This window comes from Schistocerca nitens, chromosome 1 (assembly GCF_023898315.1).
Source record: "Schistocerca nitens isolate TAMUIC-IGC-003100 chromosome 1, iqSchNite1.1, whole genome shotgun sequence".
Taxonomy (NCBI): Eukaryota; Metazoa; Arthropoda; class Insecta; order Orthoptera; family Acrididae; genus Schistocerca; species Schistocerca nitens.
In genome coordinates this window covers 633,285,601-633,312,314 of record NC_064614.1, presented here as the reverse complement: position 1 = coordinate 633,312,314, position 26,714 = coordinate 633,285,601, and the positions used below count along the sequence as shown (strand labels likewise).

Genomic DNA, 26,714 nt, shown 5'->3' with positions numbered 1-26,714 from the left:
GCAAGCCAAATGTCTTGCCTCTTCAGTCCTAGTGATAATATGTTTCACACAGTCATCCTGAGCATTGTCATGTTGAAATAGGAAAAGTGTATCTATTGTTGGTTTGGTATAATGACTATGGAGCAGAAAGAAAGGTGTGAGATCTGTAATGCCTTGCTTTTCTGTGCTGTATGCAAATGTCACTATGGGCAGTACTGTCTGCCATTTTCTCCGTTCGACATCAATGTACATCGAGAGCATATCACATTACTTCTGATACTAGTCTCGATTGGAAAACTTTTCAACAAGCACAGATGGTCATGTTGGATTCTCTGTGCTTCAACATGACATCATCTACAACAAATTGCAACTTTCAGAGGTTCTGCAATCTGTAGAGCTTTGGTGATAGCTTAGCAGGTGAGGAAGTCAGTGCAGATTATAATCCATCAATTCCCAACTGTCAACTTCAGGAACCTCCACAAGATGCAGATTCCAATTCAGTGGAATGGTGCTGCTGCTGGTGGAATTGTTATCATATGTCCCAGAGCTAACTGTTTCACATATTACTGTTGTTGGTATTTCTAACAGTGGCTCACATAGTCTCTAATGGATCAAAAGGGACCTGGCCACTGATACCTGTGTCTGATTGTATCTAGAGTCTTCATGAACTCAGATGGCCAGATGTTGGCTCACTGTGTAAAAACTTCAGGATAGCTGTCCAAGGGTAAGCTGGTATGATAAGCTTCCATTTCTGTCTCACTGGATCATAGTTCCTCATACAAAATGTTCTGTTTATTAACTGGAATTCTTTGACCAGTCCCTCCTCCTTCAAGGCCTCTATGGTTTTTATCAATGGCAGACATTTTCTTCATTCAGAAGAAATGTCATTTAATGTAACAATGACAGATTCCATCCATGCTGCTGTGTTCTTCCACAGGATTCCTTGAAAGGCAGTCGGCACTCTTGTGTTTGCTTCCATTTTTATTTACCAATAATATTTCTGAAGCCTCGGCACCCATCTCGCCAGTCGACCCAATGGATCCTTTAGGCTACTCATCCAGCACAATGGTAAATATTTTGTCAAATAAATACAGTAGGAACTTGTTAAGGGCCCAAATAATTGCAAGCCACACTTTCTTGGTTGCAAAATAGTTAATCTCGGACTTGGAGAGTACTCTGAAAGCATGATTTGTCACCTTTTCAGTACCCTCCTGAATTTGTATTTTAACTGTCATGCAGTGCTAGGCTGGAGAAGATGTTGTGCCTCTTTCTCTTGCTCCAGGAAAATTTGACATCTCCCTGCATAAGCTGTTGCAATGGATGTGCCTTGATACAGAAATCTTTAAGGCACCAGTAGTACCAGCACATTCTGAAAATCTGTGACTGCTCTTATTTTCTCAGGGTTGGGGTGGAATTCATTGCCATTCACTAGCAGCCTCTGATTTTTATTGCTTGGGCAGTGAACAGATACTTTTCCAGACTCAGGCAGAGGCTTGCAGTCTGAACACAGTTGTCATGCAGCTTATTCTTCAAATGGCCTTGAAAAAACACGAATGTCGATAAGGTGGCAAAGAAAAATCACATACCTAAGGTGTCAAAATACATTGTACATCACATGCTAAAAGTAGTTAAATGTTACAACTCCAAACAGCATAAATTTGAAATAGAAGCCATCACAAGTTATGAAGGCAGTCTCTTTGCCAGTCAGGTGTGTCATCCTCAATTTGCCAGTAGCCTGCCTGCACGTCCATAATTGAATACTCTGCTCTTATCAAGCAGTCTAAGACAGGCCTGGCCAAACAGCACTCAGCAAGAGCAAGTGCTCCAGCCATACCCCTGCCTCATATTCCAAACACAATGGCAAATGGGGCAGAAGGGTGAGGAAGAAGAGGAAAATGGAGGTTGGAGCTGGATGGCATTAGAGCTAATCAGTCATCTTTTCAGATGCCAAACAGTTTACTGATACTACTACTTGATTAAAAATATATTTATGCTCTGCATTATGAATAATATGACGTACACACACCTGTCCAAAAAAGATAAAGTGGAGATGCTGCATCGTACAGTGCCAAACAGGAATTGCGGTACCATTTGAGGGCCATGCAAAGTACTTAATACGCCATCGCACTATTATGAGCTGAAAAAATATTCACTGGAACAACATTACAACACCAGCTGCCAAGGACGATATGCTTTTGTCTTCTGAGAGATAACAGTGAGTGCTGGCTGAACTGAAGGCAACCAATAAGGAAAAAACTGAGTTAAGGATAAGTAGAGTGGTGACAAAATCTTTTATGGTCAACATCAACATCACAAATTATTTGAATCCATTAAAAGTCATAATGCAAGGAGAGAATCATTTGGTAACAAATATGGTGGACAAGATTCATGCTAGCAAACAAAAATTATATTCTATGGAAGAATCAGCTTCAGGATCAAGATATGGAGAACATTTATCTGAATTTAAGGTTGTCATTTGTGGAGAACACAAGAATGACTACATTCAAGTAATTGAAATAATCATGAGTTATCAAAGAGATTCCCAGACTTTGTACGACTGAAGACAGATTTTGATTTGATTTGGCAGATCATTCTCGTGTTTGTCTACCAATGTACCTCATAACTTCCACCTCAATCTCATCCAGCTCAAATACCTGTTTGTCCAACCCAGGTATTTACATGACTTTTATAAACTATCACCTCACGAGCAATATCGCTGATGGCACAACGAAGCTGCTAAAGTTAGTTAAATGTTTGATTCAAGACATGTGCGAACATTTTCTTTATGTTATGAAATTGACACAGTTTGGCCAACATTCAGGTTTAACAGATTGTAAACTATGTGACTAAGTCCTTGACAGTATCACAAACTATAGTTCCTGACATATTACATATTCTAAAATCATGATGTATATTAATTAATAAACATCACAATTTAATGTTCAAAGCCATTATGTAAAGCTTTACGTAGTTCTGTTCATTATATTAGCACTATGTATTGTACTCCTCCAATCACTATAAGCTATTGCTCTGGCAGAAAATTAAAAAGCTGAAAATAAACACATGATAAAATCCTGCATATAAAAGGATGCTGCAATATTTGCCCCTTACAAGTAGTCGCACTGTGTTACAAACATGCCTCCTTAAGTTTCCAATGTGTGTACAGGCTTTGGCCTACAGCCATCTCAGTCACACACCTTCTCATATTAGTGCAGTGGTGGGAGAAGCTGGAGCACTGATCAGCCCCGGCTGTGTGTGCAAAATACAAGTGTGCTAAGGAAGCACAAAACTCGGTCAGGCCAGGTCTAGGGTGTCGTCATTGCACAGCAATGGACAGACATATTTTTATATGATTCTGTTTAGTTGTTGAAGCAGCAGCAAAACAAACACACACACACACACAGTTGTGTGCGTGGTCTAGGTGTCTCTCTCTCTCTCTCTCTCAAAAATGGTTCTGAGCACTATGGGATTTAACTGCTGAGGTCATCAGTCCCCTAGAACTTATAACTACTTAAATCTAACTAACCTAAGGACATCACAAACATCCATGCCCAAGGCACGATTCGAACCTGTGATCATAGCAGTCGCGCGGTTCCAGACTGTAGCGCCTAGAACCGCTCGGCCACCCCAGCCGGCTCTCTCTCTTTCACCCACCTCCCCCTCCCTCCTGCCCCTTCCATGCACATGTATGATACCACACACCATATCATTATTAGGTTATGAAATGAAGCCAATTATGCCTTTATTTATGTATTGAAACTTTTATTTAATTGAAAGACGAGAAAGCAGTTAAAACAACTAAGTTTGTTAGCTGTACTGTAGTAATAATGCCATGAGCTGTGTTGCCTGCAATCTGGCATAGTGTTAAGCATCACTGGCTGGTGTGCCACGGGCCACCAGTTCAAACCTGACCACTCACAAATATTTGTCATTTGGTATTTATCAGTTCTGGGAAATTTCTTATATTTGTAATGTTCATATGTTCTGGAATATTTGATGTTGGTATAAATAGCTGCTCTCTCCTTCCAGGAATTCACTTCTGTTCTGGCTGTACATTGCTGTTTGTAAAAAATGTGCTTTCAGTGCTAAGTGCTACACTTCACTGATGACCCACTTTCAGATTTGGACTTGATTCGGGTTATGATGTGACACTGATTGGTAGAAACGCTGGTTACTTCAAAACATCTTTATCACTATGGCTCCAGTTAGGTACTGTAAAAACTGTCGCCTACACAGAGAGCAACGGGCATACAAGCAGTACATTGTTCTTATGGTCCATATTTTCAGAAGACCAGTTAGTTCAAAAACAGCAGTAAGTCAGCTGCACCTCATGCATCCTTCAGTGTTTTTTGAAGATGCTGATCAGGACCCGATGAAAGGATTTGACCGAGTCCCCAAATACAATGACATGATGTGTGTGGCAATAGCACAGACCAGTAGTGGTCCGAGAATGATAAAGATAAGCTCAATAACTGGGATGAATTCCAGTGTGATCTGAAGATGATGATTGGTGACATCAGCAGCAAGTCTGCTTAGTGGAAGAAGGATTGAAGAACAGGGCCTAACATTATTGGGAAAGGACACGGTCCTATATACACAATGTTTTGGCTCTGTCCTCTAAATGTAGAAAAATGTACATGAATGTAGATGAGTAGGAAGAACAATCCTGTAACATTTGAATAAAGCATTAGCAGTGTGCTGCTTGACACAGTCACATCAGTTAAATATCTAGGCTTTATGTTGCAAAGCGATACAAATTGGAAAGAACACATAAAGAAGGCGAATGGTTGAGTTTGGTTTATTGGGAGAATTTTAAGAAACTGTAGCACAGGCATGCTAATGGAGACCACATTACAGAACACTAGTGCGACCCATTCTTGGCTACTACTCAAATCTTTGGCATCCCCAACAGGTCAGATTAAAGGAAGACATCGAAGCAACTCAGGGACATGTTGCTAGAATTGTTACCAATAGGTCTAATCAATGCATCATGAACTCAAATGGATACAATGTACCTTCTGCCATACACCATATGATGGCTTGTGGATTACGCATGTCCCCACAAGAGTGAAATTTCATTAAGATTAATAAAAGTACATTTCATTTTTGGCAAAACCCCATTTCTGTGTATGAAGTGTGTTACAAATATACAGCACAGTTCAATTTTACAGCATAACTATACATTCAATTTCTTGTCTTTAATTACTTGGAAAGACTGTTGATTGAATCCTTTCATTGCCTTTTTTAGGAGTGTATGACATTAATGTATTAGGCTTATTATTTTAGTTAACATCATAATCAGAATTAACAATATGAAAAAATGTTTTCCCATGTCATATTCCAACATGGGGCGGTGTGGGTAATGTGTGCCCACTGGTGTTTTGACATGGGGCCTATATGTACCTGTAGTAAAAGAAGCAAATGATCATCTTGTATTTTTATTTATGAAACAGATTTTAAGAAACAATCTTGGATTGTATACACAATCACAAATGTCTGACCTCTCAGCAGATTATTCCAAATAGAAAGCTCTCTTTCATTACAAGCACATTAAAGAGACATGTGACAGTACATCAATCCTCCTTTAGTTGATCAAAATAATTTGTCACTGGGCGCTTAGTGATAACAGGCAGCACATTCCCACTGTTTCTCTGATAACCTTTCGTGGGACACATACATCCCAACTGTGGTGAAAAGGTTTAGCAGTCCATAAATTTTCAGAACCAATCGCCTCCTGTTATTAAGTACTACAAGGAAAGCTATCAGGAATGATAACAGCACTCAGTTTCTTCAATTATTATTTCATCATTATCAACTTGGTGTAGTGTATTCAGAAAATTCTGATACAATTAATACAGTACCTATTACCTCACTAATGATTCAACACCAGCAAAATTTTAATTGTAGGGGAGTCAGAATAGTTACAGATAACATATGGAGTTATTAGTGTTCAATAAAAAGAAAAACTAAACAGCCTAATGCTAGAGTCAGAACATTAAGTTCATTACCTTACATTTTCCTCAAAGACCATTGTTCGGAAGATGTCTTTGCAAATCCTACTGAAGCAGTCATTCACTACTACCATGTCAACAGTTTCACCATACGTTGTTCTCATTTTCTCAGCGACATCAGTCCGTACTTCACTTACAGCAGTATCACGTGATATCTTGTCATGGGTATAATCTCTAAATATTTCTCTCAATCGCATTTCACTGCAACTTCTTACAGCTTCGATAATATCATCTGGGTGATCTCCTGGAGGGGCAAAATCTCGTTTTGCCTTTCCATAGTGCTTCTGCAATTGCAAAATTCCTTGAATTACAGCCTGGCATTCACGAACACCCAGTTTTATCGCTTTCAGTAAATCTTGCTGCAAAATGTTATCCGCTGCTGCCTCCATCATCACTACAAGATTGTGCCTCGCAGCTGTCACTACTAGGTTTAATGTGCTCATGGACAGCTCACGGCGAGTAGGATTAACAATCAACTCGTTGTCCACCAACCCAATTCTAACGGCACCAACGGGCCCATTCCATGGTATGTCCGAAAGGCAGAGTGCTGCTGAGGCACCATTAATGCTTGCTATGTCTGGGTCATTAACACCATCAACAGCCAGAAGATTGCACACAATCTGAGTTTCATACGAAAAACCTTCCGGAAAGAGAGGTCTCAGAGACCTATCAATGAGGCGACCAGTCAAAATTTCCCTCTCAGTTGGTCCCAATTCTCTCCGCATGAAATTTGTGGGGATACGTCCAGCGGCTGCAGCCTTCTGTCTATAATCGACGGTTAGAGGTACAAAATTCGTAGACGTTGCTTTCGATTTGCTTACTGCTGTTACCAAAACTGAAGTGTCGCCCAACTGAGATAGCGCACATCCGTCTGTTAATCTTGCATACTGTCCTGTTGACAGAACAATCTTGCGCCTGAAAACACATGGACAATAAATGAAAAATAATTTTCTGCATAAATAAAGTTTCAGTTGCGGTTTGTTAACGATATGTAGGCTTATTCTGCAAGTGTCACAGTATTTTCGTTTTAGTTTACCCATTTGAAAACTGAGCTTCAATCTCTGGAATACGTGCATTAGCTTTCTCGGAAAAGTATTTCACATTTTGTGATATGTACTTCTGTTCTGTGGTAACTAATTCACACAAATTCCGCACGCCTCTCACATATCCCCACCAACATGTAGCCATCACTGCCCACCGCCCATACAGCAAAATAGTAAACAGTAAACACACATGCTAACTACGTCAAAGATAGCTCAAGGTGGTTAGAAGGATCTTTGGTTAGCAACGAAATAAACAATGCTATTTTTCCGATCGCTCTCAAGAATATTGAGAAAGCCTGATTAATTATTAACAGTTCGACTCTAAACTGTGTTGTCTGCAGTGAAATATTTTTCGACGAGTGGGTAACAAAAAATTGTTGCTTGCAGTTACAGCAGCCGCGCTGAGCAGTCGTTTGTGCTTCGTGCGGCGACCGGCACCGATTCAATCAGTTGTTTTGTATAACTGTTATCAACTTTTTTAATGTAATCTACTGGATATTTTAACTACAAGTAGTTAGTAACAAGTGTCAAAGCATCGTCCCAGGGAGATTTCTCTCAGCAGCTATTTTTAAAATGGAAATTAATGACGAAATCCCAATCGATACCGGCCAAGGGTCGGCTATCACTTTGCATAAGAGTCACAACAACGAGACTGTCATGATGCACCCACCTTCAACAGTGTTAATTACAAATAAGCATCAATTGGGTACCATCGAAATGTGCTCTCAAGATCAGTCTGCTCAGAATGATCAGGTGAAGATGGATCAGCATTCATCAAGTTCAACTGTCTTGTCGCAGTGTCAGACAAAAAACATCCAGCGACAAAAGGCAAGATACCGGTCACCATCACCCAAACAGGCAGCAGCTCCTGACGCAAATGTTCCGAAGAAGGCAAAGGCAAGTGAAAAGCACGGTAGTAAAGTTGAAGGGGACGTAGATATGGTAGATATTGATAATGTTGCACACACTGTGGAAGTTACAGGAGTTGACAGTAACTTGAGTGTAAATATAGGAGACAGGGATTGCAATGAGCAGCCTGCTTCCCAAAAGTATGTTAGTCGTAAAAACTCGGACAATTAAGTGACCACAACGGTCCGCCTACAGGAAATAACACGTTTTCTAGTAACAACAAATATGCTAGTAAAGATAATAAATATCAATTAACAGACATGGGTCCCTACTTCGTCTTTGTAGAGGGAGAAAATGGCAATGTAGGAAAGTTACATTCGATGGCTCTTGGAAGAATGTTGTTTACAGAAAGTAATAACTTAAGACATCTCAGCTACTGGTAGAAACAGGTATAAAAGTGAAACCAAAACAGGGCAGTCTGCAAACAAGTTGTGGTTGCTTTGTTTTTTGGGTGAAGAATATGGAGGCTTATATTCCAAATTTCCTAACAAAGAAAAGGGTAGTTATACATGATGTTGATATTGCATTATCCCACCAAGACATCCTTGCAGAAATAAAGTTGGAATTTTTAGTAACCGACGTCCGAAAATAGAAAATGAAGAGTTGAAAATAATTCCCACACCGAAATGTGTTGTAACATTTAAATCTCAACAACTTCCACAGTATGTATATTTGTGTGGCATGTGATGCCCTGTTGAACCGTATGTCCAGTCAGTTTTTCAATTTCATAATTTCCTTAGATATTTCCATTTAATTTTGCAATGTCATAGTAGTGCCTGCTGTGCCAAATGCACAGGAGCCCACGAAACCTCAGTGCTCATATGCTGGAGAGCCCAGGTGTTTGCATTGCAACGGAAACCACCTCGCTACTGATCCCTGTTGCCCAATTTATCAGCAGCACATGGAGGCAAGCGCAGCGAAGGCTTTGGTGCTTCTTACGCAATGGTAGTCTCGTCACTGCGCCCATCATTTGCGCAGACTACTGCTGATGTTTCTATAACACGAAAGCTCTCTCCTAGTGACTGGCCTAGAATATACGAGAAACCAAAAAGATTTGAACATGACGGACAAAAGATTACAACAGGGACCTAAGCATGCAGTTATATCGCTTCCAGCTCCCAGGTCTTGCAAAAATAAATCATTTACTCACAGTCCATACAAGCAGGGTTATTCTGATATGTCATACGAATTTCAGGGTCCACAGAACTCAATACAAAACAATCCATACCCTCCCACTCCTCCAGCAACATCTTATACTGGTTGAGAAACTACTATTAACAGCCTTTGTGCTATAATAATGCAGATCTTTCTTTCTCTTAAAAATGAAACAGACATGGTAACGACACAGGCTCTTACAAGTAATGCTGTTGAAGACTTCTGCAAATCTGACAAAGCTTTTAAAATACTCCAGTGGAATGCAAGGTCAGCAATCTTGAACAGAGAAAGTCTTTGTTGGTAGCTTAGCAACAACCACAAACCAATATCTTGTATTTGCGAAACTTGGTTTCAGCCAACCCAACGAATACAGTTCAAAAGATACGCCGTTCTCAGAAACGACTGAGACGATGGAAAAGGTGGAGGAGTAGCCATGTTGATTAGAGAGACGATTACATATAAAAAATTGTACATCAGTATTAGGACAACAGAATGCCAGGTAGTTGCTGCTGTAATTTACACTCCTAACGGCGCACTCACCATCGTCACCATTTACAAACTACATAAGTGTAAAATACAAGATCTTTCACTATATCAGATTGTAGCCCAACTTCAAAAGCCATTTCTCCTTTGTGTAGACTTCAACGCACGCCACACACTATGGGTTTGCGTAATTGATGATGCGGGTGGCTGGAGTTAATTACACTTTTTGAAAGTTCAAATTTGATTATTCTAAATGATGGTTCTCCTACTATGATACATAACCCAAACAGACGTCCGTCGGCCGTCGATTCGACATTGTGCTCTGTTGACTTCAACCGTGTAATGGAGTAGACGGTCAAACAAGACCTCTTTGCTCAGATCATTTCCCTCTGGAAATCACAATAGACTTAACTAGAAATACAGTAGAAATTATCTAGCCAACCAGCAGGTGGAAAATAAATGATGCTGACTGGCCAAAGTATACTGCAACAGTCCAAGTGACGTTTCAATCTTTTAACAATTTGTTAACTTGAAACAGACCTACCAACAGCTAATTTCAATTATTGAAGACGCTGCAACAATTTCCATTGAAAGAAAAAAGGAAGTCATCGTTTTCAAGCAACGGCTCCCAGTCTGGTGGACACCAGAGTGCTCTAGAGCCATAGCACAGCGCAAACTTGCAAACAGTAACTACTGTAAACAACAAAATGTAGAAAACTACATTGGATATCGGAAAATAGCAGCGAAAGTTCGAAGGCGGTTAAAAGACTATAAAAAAATAGCTGTCAAAATTTCTGTGAATCTTTAAATAACATTGTTAGTATCGATGATGTTTGGAAGAAATTAAGATTTTTCAAAAACAAAAACGCTACTATGCGTCAGCCATTAAGTGACGCATGGCTTGAAGACTTTGTGAATTTAATCTCACCAGATTCCGCAGGCGAGCAGCCATATTGCCCCCCGGAGAAACTGGATTACAATCACCCGCTCGTGGTATCGTTTTCTTATGAAGAGCTGATGAAGGGCATTAAAAAGTTCGTAACTTCCACTCCCAGTAAGGAAGATATACACTATCAGATGATAGAAAATCTCCCAGACATAGCACTCAGAAAACTGTTACAGATATTTAGCCAAATATGGATGAATGACACGCTAATAGAAGATTGGACAAGTAGTGGTACCCATACTGTAACCACATAAGGATGAAGAGCAGGCCAAATCACATAGACCTATTTCTCTTTCTTCCTGTATGGGTAAAACTTAAGAACGCCTGGTAAATAGCGCTTGGAATGGTGGTTGGAATCAAGTCAGACCCTGTCATCGAGTCAGTATGGGTTTAGAAAAGGCAAGGGAACAATATATAATTTAAATATCTTAACCTCAGAGATCTATGATGCAACAACAACAAAAGAGAATGTAACAGCTATATTCCTGAATATAGTTGGAGCATATGACAGTGTTCTTATGCCTGTATTGCTACAGGAGTTGGAAACCATTGGAATCTCACCACAACTGGTTTATGAAATCAGCACCGCTGAAAGACACGTATGGGTTCAGTTCCAAAATAAATCAATTGGACCACGTCGCCTTACAACAGGTCTTCCACAAGGAGCTATCCTCAGCCCCCTACTCTTTGCACTATATACTAACGAGCTGGCGAGGATTATGCCTTTTCCAATTAAAATCCTCCAGTATGCATATGATATTTGTTTGTATGTGTCGACCAAAGGAATGGATCAGGCTGTGTGTAAACTATCAAAGGCGATGGGCACACAACTGGATCAAACATTATGTAGCTGTGGGCTACAGATTTCGAAAGAAAAATCCGTATTTGTTCCTTCAAGAACCAAATTATGCCAGGCTACTTAAATAGTGCAAGACTTTCTGGTCATAAAATCCCACTAAAATCTTAGGCGAGGTTTCTGGGTGTTCACTTCGATCCCAGAATGAGTTGGATACCTCATTTTAAAACCGTCGCCAGTATGTGTGAAAATGCATTGAACCTTATCAGATCAGTGACAAGGGTATGGTGGGGGGCTCACCCCACCACTCTGGTCAACCTCTACTGCACGTTGATACATTCCCGTATGGACTATGGATGCACGGTCTATCACACTGCTGCTAACAAGTACCTAACATTACTGGATAAACTGCAGTACAGAAGCTTACACATCTGCTTCAGAACTATGCGTTCTTCTCCCACCAACGCCCTTCTCTTGGAAGCATCAGAAATGCCTCTACACATTCGCAGAACAATGATGTGTGATCATTATATCTTACAGCGGATGGCAGATACTGAACACCCACTGATAAAAAAGTGCGAAAAGTTCTCTCAAATCGGGAATAACAGAAATGTCAGGAAACAGCAGTTTTATATCTACAAGCGGTATGGAGACTGGAGATATCTTCAGAAGAAATTATATCGAAGTGAGGTTCTTCCAATGTTCCTACATGACTATCACAGCTCTTATTACGATATTCCTGTAACATACGTCGACTGTTCCAGCAAAGGAAAAGAATATGTGCAGTTTTCACCTACATTGCACCTGGCAGAAAAGTGGGCAGGATATCTTAAACTATATACAGATGGCTCAAAAATGGGGACGGAAAATCATACTGGATGTGCTTTCTTCTGTCCAGAATCTGCAGAAGAAAGGAAGTTTCAACTACCAGGTGGTGCTTCCATATTTCTTGCTGAAACTATCGCTATTATAGAGGCAATCAAATATACAAGATCTCTCAAAATCCCAAGGCAGTAATAATCACTGACTCTCAAAGCGTTCTGAATTCCATTAGTTGCAGAAATTGGGGCAAAAGAACTAGTAAATACACCCTCGACATACTGGATCAGTACAACAAAGCTAAGAAGACTGGTCAAATTATAGAATTTGTATGGGTCAAATCACATTCCAGCATTCTATACAATGACAAAGCAGATCAACTAGCGAGAGATGCGATTAACAGAGTTATGGACAGTAAACTCCCATACACAGAATATCTCCTAAAAATAAAACAACAAGCGATTCTTTCATGGCAGGAAGAATGGAATGAAAGCCAATAAACAAGAGGTAAAAGCTATGCACGTATACAGACATTCATGCCAAGACAGACATGGTTTGCAAATTTCAAACATTCAAGCAAAATTATAACGTCCATTGTGAGAATGTGTCCCAGTCATGGATCTTTCCGTGCTCCCTTGCATAGAATCAGCGTATCGGAGACACCCTACTGTCAATGTGAAGAGTAAACAATTTGTGACATCGTATTTCAGTGTTACAGTGTAGACGCCATGAGAAAGGCAGAGTCGACTTTTTAAAGGAGCTCTTAAGACTTGGTCACTGCCAGCCACTTTGCACAATCCCAATTCACAGAGACACAACCAGGAGTACATATGATGCATATGCCGGTTTCTAGCGAAAGAGGACATAAAAATATAAAAGGAATTGAACTTAACTAAAGAACTTAATTAACAAATAAATTTTTAGCAGTCAACTGTGTTTTGTAATCCGATTACAATAATTTTGATCTATAAACATATGAATGTATGCCCTCAACAGTACGTATGACAAAAAAAAAGTTACCTGTTTATATGTGTCAGTACATTTATTTGTGTTGGCTAAAAAGTTTGTATGCTAGAAGCCAGTAGATAAAGCTGTTAGAATCTATGGAGATGCCCTAACGCTGTAAATGTGGAGCTAGCGACTTAAGTGGCCTTCACATATTCAATAATATGTTCAAACTGTCTATATGGTGACCATCTGAAGCCATGTATTAACATACTGTTAATACTAGAAATACTAATGAACGATATTGACAGGTCTCAAAATTTTCTCAGTATTGTCAGTACATAATGAATGCGTGCGTTCAAGTATTGACCATGTGACAAAATCCTGTATTCAAATTTCGTCAGAACTTCGGTACCAGCCACGTGGTGTTAGTGTGCACTGTTTATTTTTTTAATTCACCGTTGTGTATATCATACATGGAATTCTATTTTTAAGGAGTCTTTTAACACAAAAGAATTTTAATAGGCCTATGGAAGCGTAATCATTGTATGTGCCACTTTAGGATGGTTAACGGAGGATTCTGTAATTCATGGCTCATTTCATTTATTTGAAAATAAGGTACAGATTGTGGTGTTACACAGCAGTTTTGAAAACCGCTCCCACATCTAAAAGTACTTCAAATATCTGCATGACTAGTAAGAGGTCTACCCAAGGCATGTACATTGCATCAAATTACCACAAGCGTTAAAAAAAAAGTTTTACATTAATTTCCTGAACACGTCCTTGCCAGATAGATATAACTGCTTCATACGTTTCCATAGAATTTTACTAATTGTACTTGTTGATATTAGAGAAAACATAACTTCGAACGTTACACTGACCAGTCGGTCGCCAGACATCTCGAAGCTACTACTAATCTCTTGTCTAATGCGATTGCCCCTCTCATTAATGTATTTTCCTTCTCTGTTTTATCTCGTATCAGCACTAATAACTTGTTGTACAATGCACAACTCATCGGAAAATAATTTATGAAATGTTTCAGGTCTGTGATTCTAACTCAGTAAATTAACATGTGACCAGTTGCTCCTCTTTTCAACCAATCACAGACACATTTCCTCTTTTTCCTTGTTTTCTGTTGCTTGTAGGTTATAGGTAATATAATTGCAGCACATGCTTTCTGTTGGGTGTTCTACATATTACCCTTGGAAAACCGCATTGTCAACTGACAATTTTTGTCAATGTTATTCATAGTGTGAGGATGCTTCAGTATGTATTGAAGTGTTGACAAACTGGTATTGTCAATAAATACTGAACATGTGCAGGCCCCTTCAAACCACATTTACACTGCGTTCACAGCATGTTCAGTAACGTTGTTTACAATATTATTCGTAGTTAGTACTGGATTACCAATGTTGGCAATACAAAAACAGTGCTCCACGGCTGCTTTGGTACAGATCAAAGGAACACAGGTTGGCCTGCTAACACTGAATTGCGCTATGCACCCATACTGTTTGTTTGTGTTCTATCTAGAGCCTTACATACGTGTAGTCTGACTGTATATTGAATTACTGAGTGGGCAAGGCACAAAGTTTTTGAAATTGTTCCACTATATGAGGCAGAAAACTGCCTCTGCAACGTTAGGACCTCAAATATCAAAAACGTAAAATGTAAGCTTAGCACCAGGAGTGATATTCAGGAAGCAAATGAAATGGGAGAAACAAAAGGTAAACGGCGTTTTGCTGGCTTTTGTTTATATTTATTCAGTACTTTACAACAATTTTAGCTATACTTATTTTGCCATTGTACAATTCCATGTAGGCGTCCAATGTAATCTACAAATTCGTTATAAATTTCTTTATATGTGTATATTTGGGAGTGCAGTATATTTGGGAGTTGCAGTATATGTTGTAGCAATGACAGAAAAGTAACGAGAAGATTCAACGTATGATCTGGCAGATTTCTTGCCAGCAACCTTATGAAACAGCGGTGGACAGACAAAAATTCATGACCACTGTATGAGGCCAAGGCGAGTATCCTGAGTGTCACATATTCACTGTGCGTTAGGGTCATGACTAACTATCGCATTCTTTATTGTGGAAGAAGTACGTCTTCTGTGTTTCAAAAAATGGTTGAATTGGCTCTGAGCACTATGGGACTTCAGTTCTCAGGTCATCAGTCCCCTAGAACTTAGAACTACTTAAACCTAACTAACCTAAAGACATCACACACATCCATGCCCGAGGCAGGATTCGAACCTGCGACCATAGTGAACGCGCGGTTCCAGACTGTAGCGCCTAGAACATTTTCTATGTTTATCATGTTTTTGTTGAAGATCACTCAGGTAAGAACACATAACATAGGCAGTGATAACACAATAATAATCAATAGATCGTTACAGAAATATTGGGTAGAACTCCCCAGAAACGTTCTGTGAAATCAAAAACGGAACAATTATAACGTAGCACATGGTTTAAAAGTCATGGAACGTTCACGCGCCGCGGCAAGGAGTAAAGACCGGTTCCCACTAGGGCTGCCGCTTGTCAAAACCGCGCGGCAGCGGCGTGGTTGCCATGGAAACGCCGGCAGCGGCGCGGCGCAGAGGGTTCTGCTTCGCAGTTTGCCCATGTCGAACCGCTGCCACTGCCGCGTGCTGCGCTCCAGGTCCGCGCCGTCAATCACAGAACGCGCTGAGAGTGACGTCAGGTACGGAATCCCGGGCCACACAAACTTCCGCCGAACCGCTGGCGCCGACACGGCGGCAGCTATGAAAAACTTATCATCCGATTCCGAGGAAACTATTCGGTAGAAAAATTTGATTCTTGTGCATGTTACAGCCTGATATCTTCTCTCGATAAAGGACAGAATTTCGTTTCGTTATTCGTCGTGGTTACTTGCTGTATCGCATTTACATAAACCTTTACACGAAATTTTAATGAGTGTGCAGAGGTAAAAACGCATTACGTAGACTTTGCGTACTGTTCATTTTAGGTAATACATTATTGCATATGAAATTTAGTCAACATATCGAAATTGTTTTTAAAGCTGAGAGCAGAGCGATAGCTATCACTGTTCTCGAGATATTGAATGATATGCCGGCGGACGGGCTGTGCGGTGAGCGCGCGCAGGTCGCTCGCGATGCGACCGGTACTTTGTCCTGCTCGTCGTAAACCATGTGGTTGTATCAACCACAAATTTCGTAAACAGTTCAAGAAATCGAAATGTGTTTCTTTTTGCAAACGATAACTCGTAAAAAGTCATTTATTTCGTCGCATGATAAGTATCCAAAATCTATTTATCTACTGAGATATGAAAGTACTACAGTTTTTCAGAAGGGATAGATGAATTTTTTAAAACGGCATTTAATAGCATTTGGAATGAGAAGTGAAGCCGAAACTGATTTGCTGGTATGTCATAAGATGTAATTTGCTATCTACAGCTATTGATTATTTCCTTTGGTAAGTAACAAACTTTTTTTCTTGATCCAGTGTACTTATTGGTTCAAGACGCATTTCGCCTTTTACTTTAAGGCATCTTCGGAGGAATCCAGAGTGATTCAGTTTTGTTTTGATATGTGATACTTGCAGATTATAAAACAGTTCACATCTTTTTTTATGTGAATGACTGATTACTTACAGTGAATCGAGTTTTTGGCGGACATCTGCATTTCCCCTCACCTGGTCACTTGCTGGAGGTTGAACTAAAACTTAGATTACGGGACATAAGCACATTTTCATGTTCACTCTTTTTCTTCTGTCACTAGCTGTAGACATTTTACCGAAAACTCTGATTTGAAGTCGTAACTACAGTGTGTTCACCTCATGTCCCTTCCAGTTTGGTTTGTTTACATACATGTTGCCAACCTAAAGAATTACATGCTGAAAACTAATGTTTGTTTATTTCTGTTCTCCTTATATTTTTATGTGTGTGTGTGGCTAGCCAGTGATAGTCATAGAAAGTTGAAAGTGAATGCAGTAGTTGTCAGACAGTGACTGAAAGGTTTGTTGAGCTGATTTCAGTTTTGGTTTAAATGTTTTGTGGAGGAGTGCATAGAAGAGTAAATTCACTGCTTACATTAGTAGATAAAATAGTAGAATAGAATTTCAGCAGATGATTATTATCAGTATACTATCACCCAACCCCTTTGTCCTCACTCTTTGACGCCTCATAATATGTTCTGTCAACTAATCCCTCTTGTAGTCAAAGTCGTGCCATAATTTGCTCTTCCTCCTCTATTTAATTCCGTACATCTTGTTTGGTTACGTGATCCTCATATCTAATCTTAAGCATTCTTATTGATCACCACGTTTCGTGACAGAACTGTTCATCGTCCACGTTTCACTTACATACAAGGCTGGACTCCACACGAATACCTTTGTAAAATAGTATCCAACCATTAGAATTTACAGTATATTCGATGTGAAAAAGTATTCATTTTTGGAAAGCTTTTCTTGCTATTGACAGTCTTCATTTTATGTCCTCTCTACTTCTGCCTTCTCAATTACTGCTTCCCTTTCAAGGCATTGAAGTCTTAGAAATGCAGTTTGGTTTCTGTACAAGTTGTAGATAATCTTGTGTCCCTGTGTTTTATCGATGAAATCTCCAGACCTTCCAAGACTGTTTTAATTAAGATTGTCAAAACCTTTCTCTAAACATGCAAATGCTATAAACACAGTTTCGCAGTTCTTCAGTCTGTCTACTTAGCTAAGTGGTAGGATTAGTATTGCCTTGCATGTTCAGACATTTCACAGGAATCTAACATTGTGCTTGTGTTAGTTTGTACAACCCCTCCTCCTCTCCTCTCTACATATTCCTTCCACTTTCTAGCCTTCTCTTATTCGCTTAGTTCTGGCTTGACAAGTGAGCTCTTGACAGTTGCTTCTCCTTTGAGAAAAGTTTTCTTTCCTCTTTTTCATTTTCATTCTCCTATGTTTTCTAAGTGCAAAATCGCGTTGCGGTTTTGGACTTTCTGTCAACGTCATGTTTAGACATTTCTATTTCACATGGCCTACTTTATTTGCTGCATTTTTATATTTTTCGCTCTTGTCAAATTTAATATATCACCAGAATGAGGAGTGCTAGTTCTGCAAGGTTCGCAGGAGAGCTTCTGTAAAGTTTGGAAGGTAGGAGACGAGGTACTGTCAGAAGTAAAGCTGTGAGGACGGGGCGTGAGTCGTGCTTGGGTAGCTTAGTTGGTAGAGAACTTGCCTGCAAAAGGCAAAGGTCCCGAGTTCGAGTCTCGGTCCGGCACACACTTTTAATCTGCCAGGAAGTTTCTTTAATATATCACGTTTTATCTACCGATTTCTACGGTACCTTTTTTTAGTTCACATACTCTGCTGCATTCACCACTTCTTCTCTCAAAGATATCCATTCGTATTCCAGCGGATTCTATCCTCTATTTCAGTCAGTCGTTGCATTACGGTAACTTTAAGATTATCGAAAAACTATGGGTCTTGACTTATTCAAGGTCCATCTCCTTAATTTGCTACTGTTTACGTTGTCTGTAGTTGTAAACTGCAGCTCATAACCAATAAATTATTGTAAATTTGCGTCTGCACGGGGAAATGTCTTATAATTTAAAATCTGGTGTCGACAACTGTGTTCCATATACATATAAAATGAAGACATTCAATAGCAAGAAAAGCGTTCTGAAATAGAAAATTTGTTCACGTCGAATATAAATTCTAATGGTTGGGGACTATGTGAAACGTGGACGATGAACAGTTCTGTCAAGAAGACAATGGACACTTTCAAAACGTGGTGATCAATAAGAATGCTGAAGATTGGATACGAGGATCGGGTAACTAAAGCAGAGGTACAGAATTAAAAGAGGAGGCACAGAAAATTATGGCACAACTTTGACAACAAGAGGGGCCTGTTGACAGGACATATTATGAGGCGTCAAAAAGTGAGGACAAAGAGGTTGGGTGATAGTATACTGATAATAATCATCTGCTGAAATTCTATTCTACTATTTTGTCTACTAATGTAAGCAGTGAATTTACTCTTCTATGCACTCCTCCACAAAACATTTAAACCAAAACTGAAATCAGCTCAACACCAAACCTTTCAGTCACTGTCTGACAACTACTGCATTCACTTTCAACTTTCTATAACTATCACTGGCTAGCCACCACACACACACATAAAGATATAAGGAGAACAGAAATAAACAAACATTAGTTTTAAGCATGTAATTCTTTAGGTTGTCAACATGTATATAAACAAACCAAACAGGAAGGGACATGAGGTGAACACACTGTAGTTACGACTTCAAATCAGAGTTTTCGGTAAAATGTCTACAGCTAGTGACAGAAGAAAAAAGAGTGAACATGAAAATGTGCTTATGTCCCATAATCTAAGTTTTAGTTCAACTTCCAGCATGTGACCAGGTGAGGGGAAACACAGATGTCCGCCAAAAACTCGATTCACTGTAAGTAATCAGTTATTCACGTAAAAAAAAGATGTGAACTGTTTTATAATCTGCAAGTATCACAAATCAAAATAAAACTGAATCACTCTAGATTCCACCGAAGATGCCTTAAAGTAAAAGGCGAAATGCGTCTTGAATCAATAAAGTGCACTGGATCAAGAAAAAAAACCTTTGTTACTTACCAAAGGAAATAATCAATAGCTATAGATACTTAGCATATTACATCTTATGACATACCAGCAAATTAGTTTCGGTTTAATTTCTCATTCCACATGCTATTAAAGGCCTTTTAAAAAAATCATCTATACCTTCTGAAAAACTGTAGTTACTTTGATATCTCGGTAGATAAATAGATTTTGGATATTTATCATGCGACGAAATAATGACTTTTTACAAGTTATCGTTTGCAAAAAAAACTCGTTTCGATTTCTTGAACCGTTTACGAAATTTGCGGTTGATACAACCACATGGTTTAAGGATGAACAGGACAAAGTATCGGTCGCATCGCGAGCGACCTGCGCGCGATCAACGCACAGCCAGTCCGCCGGCATATCATTCAATATCTCGAGAATGGTGATAGCTATCGCTCTACTCTCAGCTTTAAAAACAATTTCGATATGTTGGCTAAATTTCATACACAATTATGTATTACCTATAATTAAATGAACGCAAAGTCCACAGAATGCTTTTTTACCTCAGCACACTCACTAAAATTTCGTGTAAAGGTTTATGTAAATGCGATACAGCAAGTAACCACAACGAATAATGCAAATAAATTCGGTTCTTTATCGAGAGAAGATATCAGCCTGTAACATGCACAAATTTTTCTACTGAATAGTTTCCTTGGAATCGGATGATAAGTTTTTTATAGCTGCCGCCGCGTCCGCGCCTGCGGTTCGGCGATAGTTCGTGTGGGCCAGGGTTCCGTACCTGACGTGACGCTCAGCGTATTCTGTAATTGGCGGCGCGGACCTGGACCGAGGCACGCGGCAGTGGCAGTGGTTCGACATGGGCAAACCGCGACGCAGACCCCGCTGCGCCGTGCCGCTGATGGCGTTTCCATGGCAACCACGCTGCTGCCACTCGGTTTTGACACGTGGCAGCCCTAGTGGGAACCGGCCTTTAGTCGACACACAGCTCCCCACGGAAGAGCGGAGCGCCGTTGTTGTTGGTAACTGCCTCAGATGCTGTCCTTGAATGTGGCTGGAAAGTGCACATGACGGCCGGACCGCGTTGTACGTTGTGTCCGCGTTGAAGGAGCTGTGTGAGGTGCTATATTATCAGCTGGCGGAAGCGCCGGTCGGTGGAGGGAACTGTACGCATCTAAGGATTGCTCAGATACAAAAGCAGATTTAACTTGGTCGACCGACACTGTGTTCCTTTTTCCATTCACCATAATGTCCAGTGTTTTGTCCCATCTTGTTATTACGCGGTGTGGTCCAGTGTAAGGTGGCGTGAGCGCTGGTTTAATGCCATCTGTGCGTAGCATGACATGGGTGGATTGCTTTAACTCTTTATGTACAAACGTATGCGGTGGCCCATGTTGCGATGCCAAATGAGGTAGCATGTGTGAAATCCGATCCCACAATATGATTATTAACAGGGATGACTGTGATAAGTCGCCCAGTGAGGCACCTGGATGAATAAACTCGCCTGGTAGCCGCAGGGATTCCCCATAGACCACCTCAGCAGGGGATGCGTCGAGACCTGGCTTAGTGATGCTGTTGAGGCCGAGTAGCACTAAAGGAAGAGCCGTGGTCCACTCCGATTTGTGACACATTAGGGTGGCTTTGAGGGACTGGTGCCACCGTTCAACCATGCCATTGTGGCTGGCTGATAACTCGTTGTTACGCGCCGCAAAACTTGCTCATCAGAGTAAACAATTCAGACTCGAACTGGCGTCCTCTGTCAGTTGTTATATGTAATAGACAGCCGAAACGAGCGACCCAGTTGGATATAAATGCGGCAGCCAGCGTTTCGGCAGAAATGTTGTCAATCGGAATAGCTTCCAAACAGCGAGTGAATCTATCAATGATGGTTATCAAATACCGTTGACCCTCTGAGAGCGGTAAAGGTCCCATGACGTCCAAGTGGACGTGGGTGAACCTCTCGGTCGTGTCTGGGAATTTGCCTACTGGCGCGCGAACATGACGTGAAAATTTTTCTGCATTGACAATTGACTCACGCGCAAGCCCACTGACAGCAATCTTTTTGTATGAGCATTTGTTGTTATTCTGGTGGAAGGCGAATGTCAGAGGTTTATGGTCTATGTAAATTGTAAATACTCTCGCCTCCAGCTGCGTTCGGAAATATTCCACGGAAGCGTAGATGACCAACAATTCCCGGTCGTAAGCGCTACATTGTTGCTGGAGCGGGTGATAATTTCCGAGAGAAAAAAGCGAGGGGCTGCCAGGCTTCATCCACATATTGCTGCAATGCTGCGCCGATGGCCACCTGGCTAGCATCGACCACGAGCGCAAGAGGCGCGTCTAAAGGGGGTGAGCAAGAAGTGTTGTCTCAGCTATGCTTTTCTTGGCGGTTTCGAAAGCGTCTATCATTGTCTGTGGCCACAGCACCGGCGCTTTGCCGGCCGTTGTGACCGAGCGGTTCTAGGCGCTCAGTCCGGAACCGCGCGACTGCTACGATCGCAGGTTCGAATCCTGCCTCGGGCATGGATGTGTGTGATGTCTTTCGGTTAGTTAGGTTTAAGTAGTTCTAAGTTCTAGGGGACTGATGACCTCAGATGTTAAGTCCCATAGTGCTCAGAGCCATTTGAACCAACCGGCGCTTTGCCTTTTGTTTTCGGACCGGCCAGTGCTGCAGTAAGTGGTTCTTGAAGTTCTGCCGCATGTGGCAGATGGCAGCGATAGAAATTGAGGATTCCGAGGAATGTATGTAATTCTTTGGCTGTCTCTGGGCGAGGAATAATCAGAATAGCCTTAACTTTCTCTGGCAAAGGGCGCGATCCAGTAGAAGAAATTATGCGACCCAAAAACGTTATCCCCAGTTGTTCGAACACGCATTAAGTGACGTTCAAAACAATACCGTACTTGTCAAGGTGCTCAAAAACTTCAATGAGATGCTGTTCATGTTCCTCTGGCGTCGCAGAGAGGACGAGTATGTCGTCTTGGTAGGCAAAACAACATGGTAACACTCGTAATACAGAATCAATGAATCGTTGCCATGTTTGTGCAGCGTTTCTTAGGCCAAACGACATAAATAAGCTTTCGAACAAGTCAAAAGGCGTTGTAATTGCTGTCTTCGGAATATCTTTGCCAGCAACCGGAATTTGTGTGTATGCTATGGCACAATCCAACACACTAAACACCTGTTTGCCACACAATGCGTGATTGTAGTCTTTTAGGAGAGGCACTGGACAGTGGTCTGGAATTGTTCTCGTGTTTAAGGCTCGGTAGTCGCCGCACGGCCGCCACTTGCCGTTCTTTTTAGGCACCAAATGCAAGGGTGACGACCACGCCCCACTAGACTGGCGGATAATGCCCTCGGCCAGCATATCATCAAACTCTGCCTTAGCGATCGCGTACAGGCCGGGAGCTAATCGTCTGGGTCTGCATGAAATCGGGGTGGGGGGGGGGGGGGGGGCAGCCGTCGTATAAATGTAGTGTACTGTATCATGACGTACCTTTTGTGGGGCCCCTGGATGCCTCGTGAGAGCAGCAAACCGCGCTAGCAGCTTAGAGTACCTGTCGTCCGGAGCCTGGATCGCCTTGGCGTCGTAAGTTGCAGCGTGGCGCCGGAATCCAGCGGTGGATAGCCCTGTGACTGTGTACGGCAGCCGAGCGTTGGCGACTTCAGGCATCAGGCGGTAATGGGCCAATAGGTCTGCGCCAAAGATAGGTTCCATCACGTCTGCGAATATGAAGTTCCACACCGAAGAGCGTCTCAGTCCGAGGTCTAGTTCCAAATGCTGTACTCCATAAGTCGTGATCGCAGGATTATTAGCGGCCGACAGTTGAAATGCGGCGACCGGACGGTATTTATGTAGCTTATCGCACGGTAGAATGCTGAGGTCGGATCCGGTGTCGATCAAAAACTTTCGGCCTGTCTTGAAGTCCGTTAGAATAGACGTACAGAAGATCTGTACGGTGCTTTTACTTCCGTGTGATGTTTGTTGCTGGTATATGCTCAAGGCAGATTACATTTGCGTGCCTGCTCGCCATATCGCTGGTAATACCAACATACTTTAGCAGGCAGCGCGTCACCAGAGGTGTGTGCGCGCAATGAAGATCGGCTTCGGGATCTCCGTCGGAACTGTCCTTTAACGTTCCGGTCGGCGAGCAATTCATTCATTTGTCTACTAAGGGCGTCGACCTTGCTTAATGAGTTCTCTTTCAGCTGTTTGTTAAGTGTTTCCGCTTTATTCGCGAGACTATTGTAGTCGGGTTTAGTTCCCATCGAAGCACTGGAACACGCCGTCGACGGATCAGAATAAGAAGCGGGCACAATTGCGTCTTGAATACGGCGGTGCGGTCGGCTACGGCGCCAAACGGCATATCGGTTTGTGACGCGACCATGGCTTTCACTTGAGCCAGCAATCTACTGCTCCATAATGTACGAAGTAACGTATCCGCCACAGTGCCTGCATCGACTTTCCTCCTCAGGTGACGTAAGTATCGGGACGGTTTTTTGTCTGCAATGTCCTCCTGTGCTAGAATCTGGTGTACCCTCTTCTCTTGCGAGGCGGATACTCGTCGAATTAACTCGGTCTTGAATTCCGCGTAGGCCTCTGTGTTGGGCGGCGAAGTTATAACATCCTGTACTTCGGCAGCGTACCGATGGTCTAAGTGGTTCACAACCATTGCAAACTTCGTGGAATCCGATGTCACACCTGCACAAAGAAAACTCGCCTAGACTTTTGCGAACCATAACCCGGGGTTGTGAGGCCAGAATGGTGGTAGTCGTACTGCCATTCTTGAAATCGCGGGAGTTTATGGTGTATCTGTCATGTTTCCGCTAACGAATGTTACTTTCTTGGTTCTGATGACTCGTCTTCTTAGACACAATCACGTCTGAGTCACCAGATCTCGCGTTCCCACTGTGCGTTAGGCTCGTGACCAACTATAGCGTTCTTATTATGGAAGAAGTACGTCTTCTATGTTTATCATGTTTTTATTGAAGACACTCAGGAAATAACACATAACATAGGCAGTAATTACACAATAATAACCAATGGAACGTTACAGAAAACTTGTGTAGAACTCCCCAGAAACGTTCTGTGAAATTAACAACGGAACAATTATAACATAGCACATCGTTTAAAAGTCATGGAACGCTCGAGCGCCGCGGCAAGGAGTAAGTAGAGAGACGGTACAGGGAGAGAGTGGCCAACCGGACGATAGGGCGGCCATTTTTCTGCCAAACTGCGGGCGGGAATTTTGAATGGCCAGTAGTGGAGTAGTGGAGTACACACTCACCGAATCAAAAGCACAAGAAAATATGGCGAAATCATTCGTTAAATGCCTTTCTTTACAGCTATAAAATACTCATAGTAGCCTAGTACGTACAGTACAGGAAAATATGATACAGTGGCCATAAAAATGATTCGTTACTTGCATTTATCTCCTTTAAAGTTCGTTTACTAGACATATTGCAATGAAAGTAACGTAAATAAAAAAAATATAGTGTATAGCATTTGTTTTGTATCGGAAGTGCATAATGCTAAAGATTTGATGTACCTGTATTACGTCAGATGAAGGAAAGTCTTATGCAGTTGTTTACATGTGACATGCCAAAAGTGTGAGATGTATTAGTACTTCTTGTCACGTCTTCAAAGTTTTTGCATGTCACAAGTAAACAACTGCTTACGACTTCCTTTCATATACTGAATACCTCTCGTAGATAACAAACGAAAAAGATTACAAAAATCAGGTAATGTTAAAACTACCGCATCCCTTCTACCCCACAGTAAGCAGGCCTATTAAAAACTGTCTTCAAGAGTACCTACATTTATTTATTACGAATAATGTTTCAGCAACCCCGACAACTGCGGAAAACGTGCTTACAACTTGCCTGTGTCAACAGTCAGGCAATAATACTGAAACCAAAATAATGCCTAGTGTTCTGATTCGGAACGAAATAAAGTTTGACGCTATAAAGTCGAATGAGCATGGCACAACAATTACAGGAACTTAACGTTTCCAGCAAGGACTGGCTTCAGAAAAGCTTGTGATGCTACCAGTATGTACGAACTGTTAAAGAAATAAGAGCTTAAAAATGTAGTAAATTGTAATAGGCCTACCTGTTTAGCGTGACTATTTAAGATCGCAAACGCTAATTACGTACTAAAAACGATATACAACTAGATCGAACATGCATGCTATAAAGACACCTTTGAAAAAACAGAAAATTTTTTTTTGTATGTTCACTGTTGTGGGTAAATACATACAGCGTACACAGGGCGATGTGTGAAACTGATAGCGATTACACGCTTCCGCTGTTGTAGAAATCTGCTGCAGATACCGTGTTGAGCTGAAAGTGGTAACCAAAGTACGGAGAAATATTCTTCGGGGCTCTGTTGCATAGCAATCAGATTGCTTTCAGTTCTGGGAAATGTCCAGGTACTATTGTGGATTTGAATGATCCATGGAGTGACTTCTTTTCCGAAGAAAACATCAAACTATTTCACTAGAACTGAACGCTCCCGTCGGAACTATTCTCAAGCTGGTGTTTATTAGTAAATCACAATAGAAGTATATCGCTGGGTGTATAATAACATGTATCTTCTTGAAATGAACAATATTTTATTGTTCTATTAACTGATTTCCTTCCATATACACTTATATTTTACAATGTGAATCAAAAACTCTCAATGGCGTCGATTTTTACATCACAAGAATGGCTCTCCTCTCCTCAAATTTTTACTCTTCCGAAGAACAAAAGCTCTATCTCCTAAGAATAATTATGTGAGCGCTGACCGCCACAGAGTAATAAACAACATCTTTCTCTCTCTCTCTCTCTCTCTCTCTCTCGCACTGTCACAGTAAGTTATGCTGCATGATACATCATATATGCCCCTCTTGTGGACGAACGTTTTTGGGCAAAAACAAAGACGATCGTTCACACAACACTATATCTGTGATTGTTTATGATGCTGTATTACTGTCCACTAGAGTATTAATGTCCACTATATTTCTTGTGGTATTTTGGTATTAGTGAATGACTATCTAAATGGAAA

General features: G+C 41.2%; 1 protein-coding gene across 1 annotated transcript in view; it reads right to left on the bottom strand.

Annotated features, from left to right (window-relative positions):
- LOC126257987 (polyribonucleotide nucleotidyltransferase 1, mitochondrial) overlaps positions 1-7,223 on the bottom strand; it is a 149,172-nt gene extending 141,949 nt beyond the window's left edge. The window contains exons 1-2 of the mRNA XM_049955606.1: positions 7,027-7,223; positions 5,988-6,905 (exon numbers count right to left, since the gene is read on the bottom strand). Coding sequence (XP_049811563.1) covers positions 5,988-6,905; positions 7,027-7,178 — 1,070 coding nt within the window. The 5' untranslated portion in view covers positions 7,179-7,223. The remainder of the gene's footprint in view (positions 1-5,987; positions 6,906-7,026) is intronic.
- Between the last annotated feature and the right edge of the window lie 19,491 nt (positions 7,224-26,714).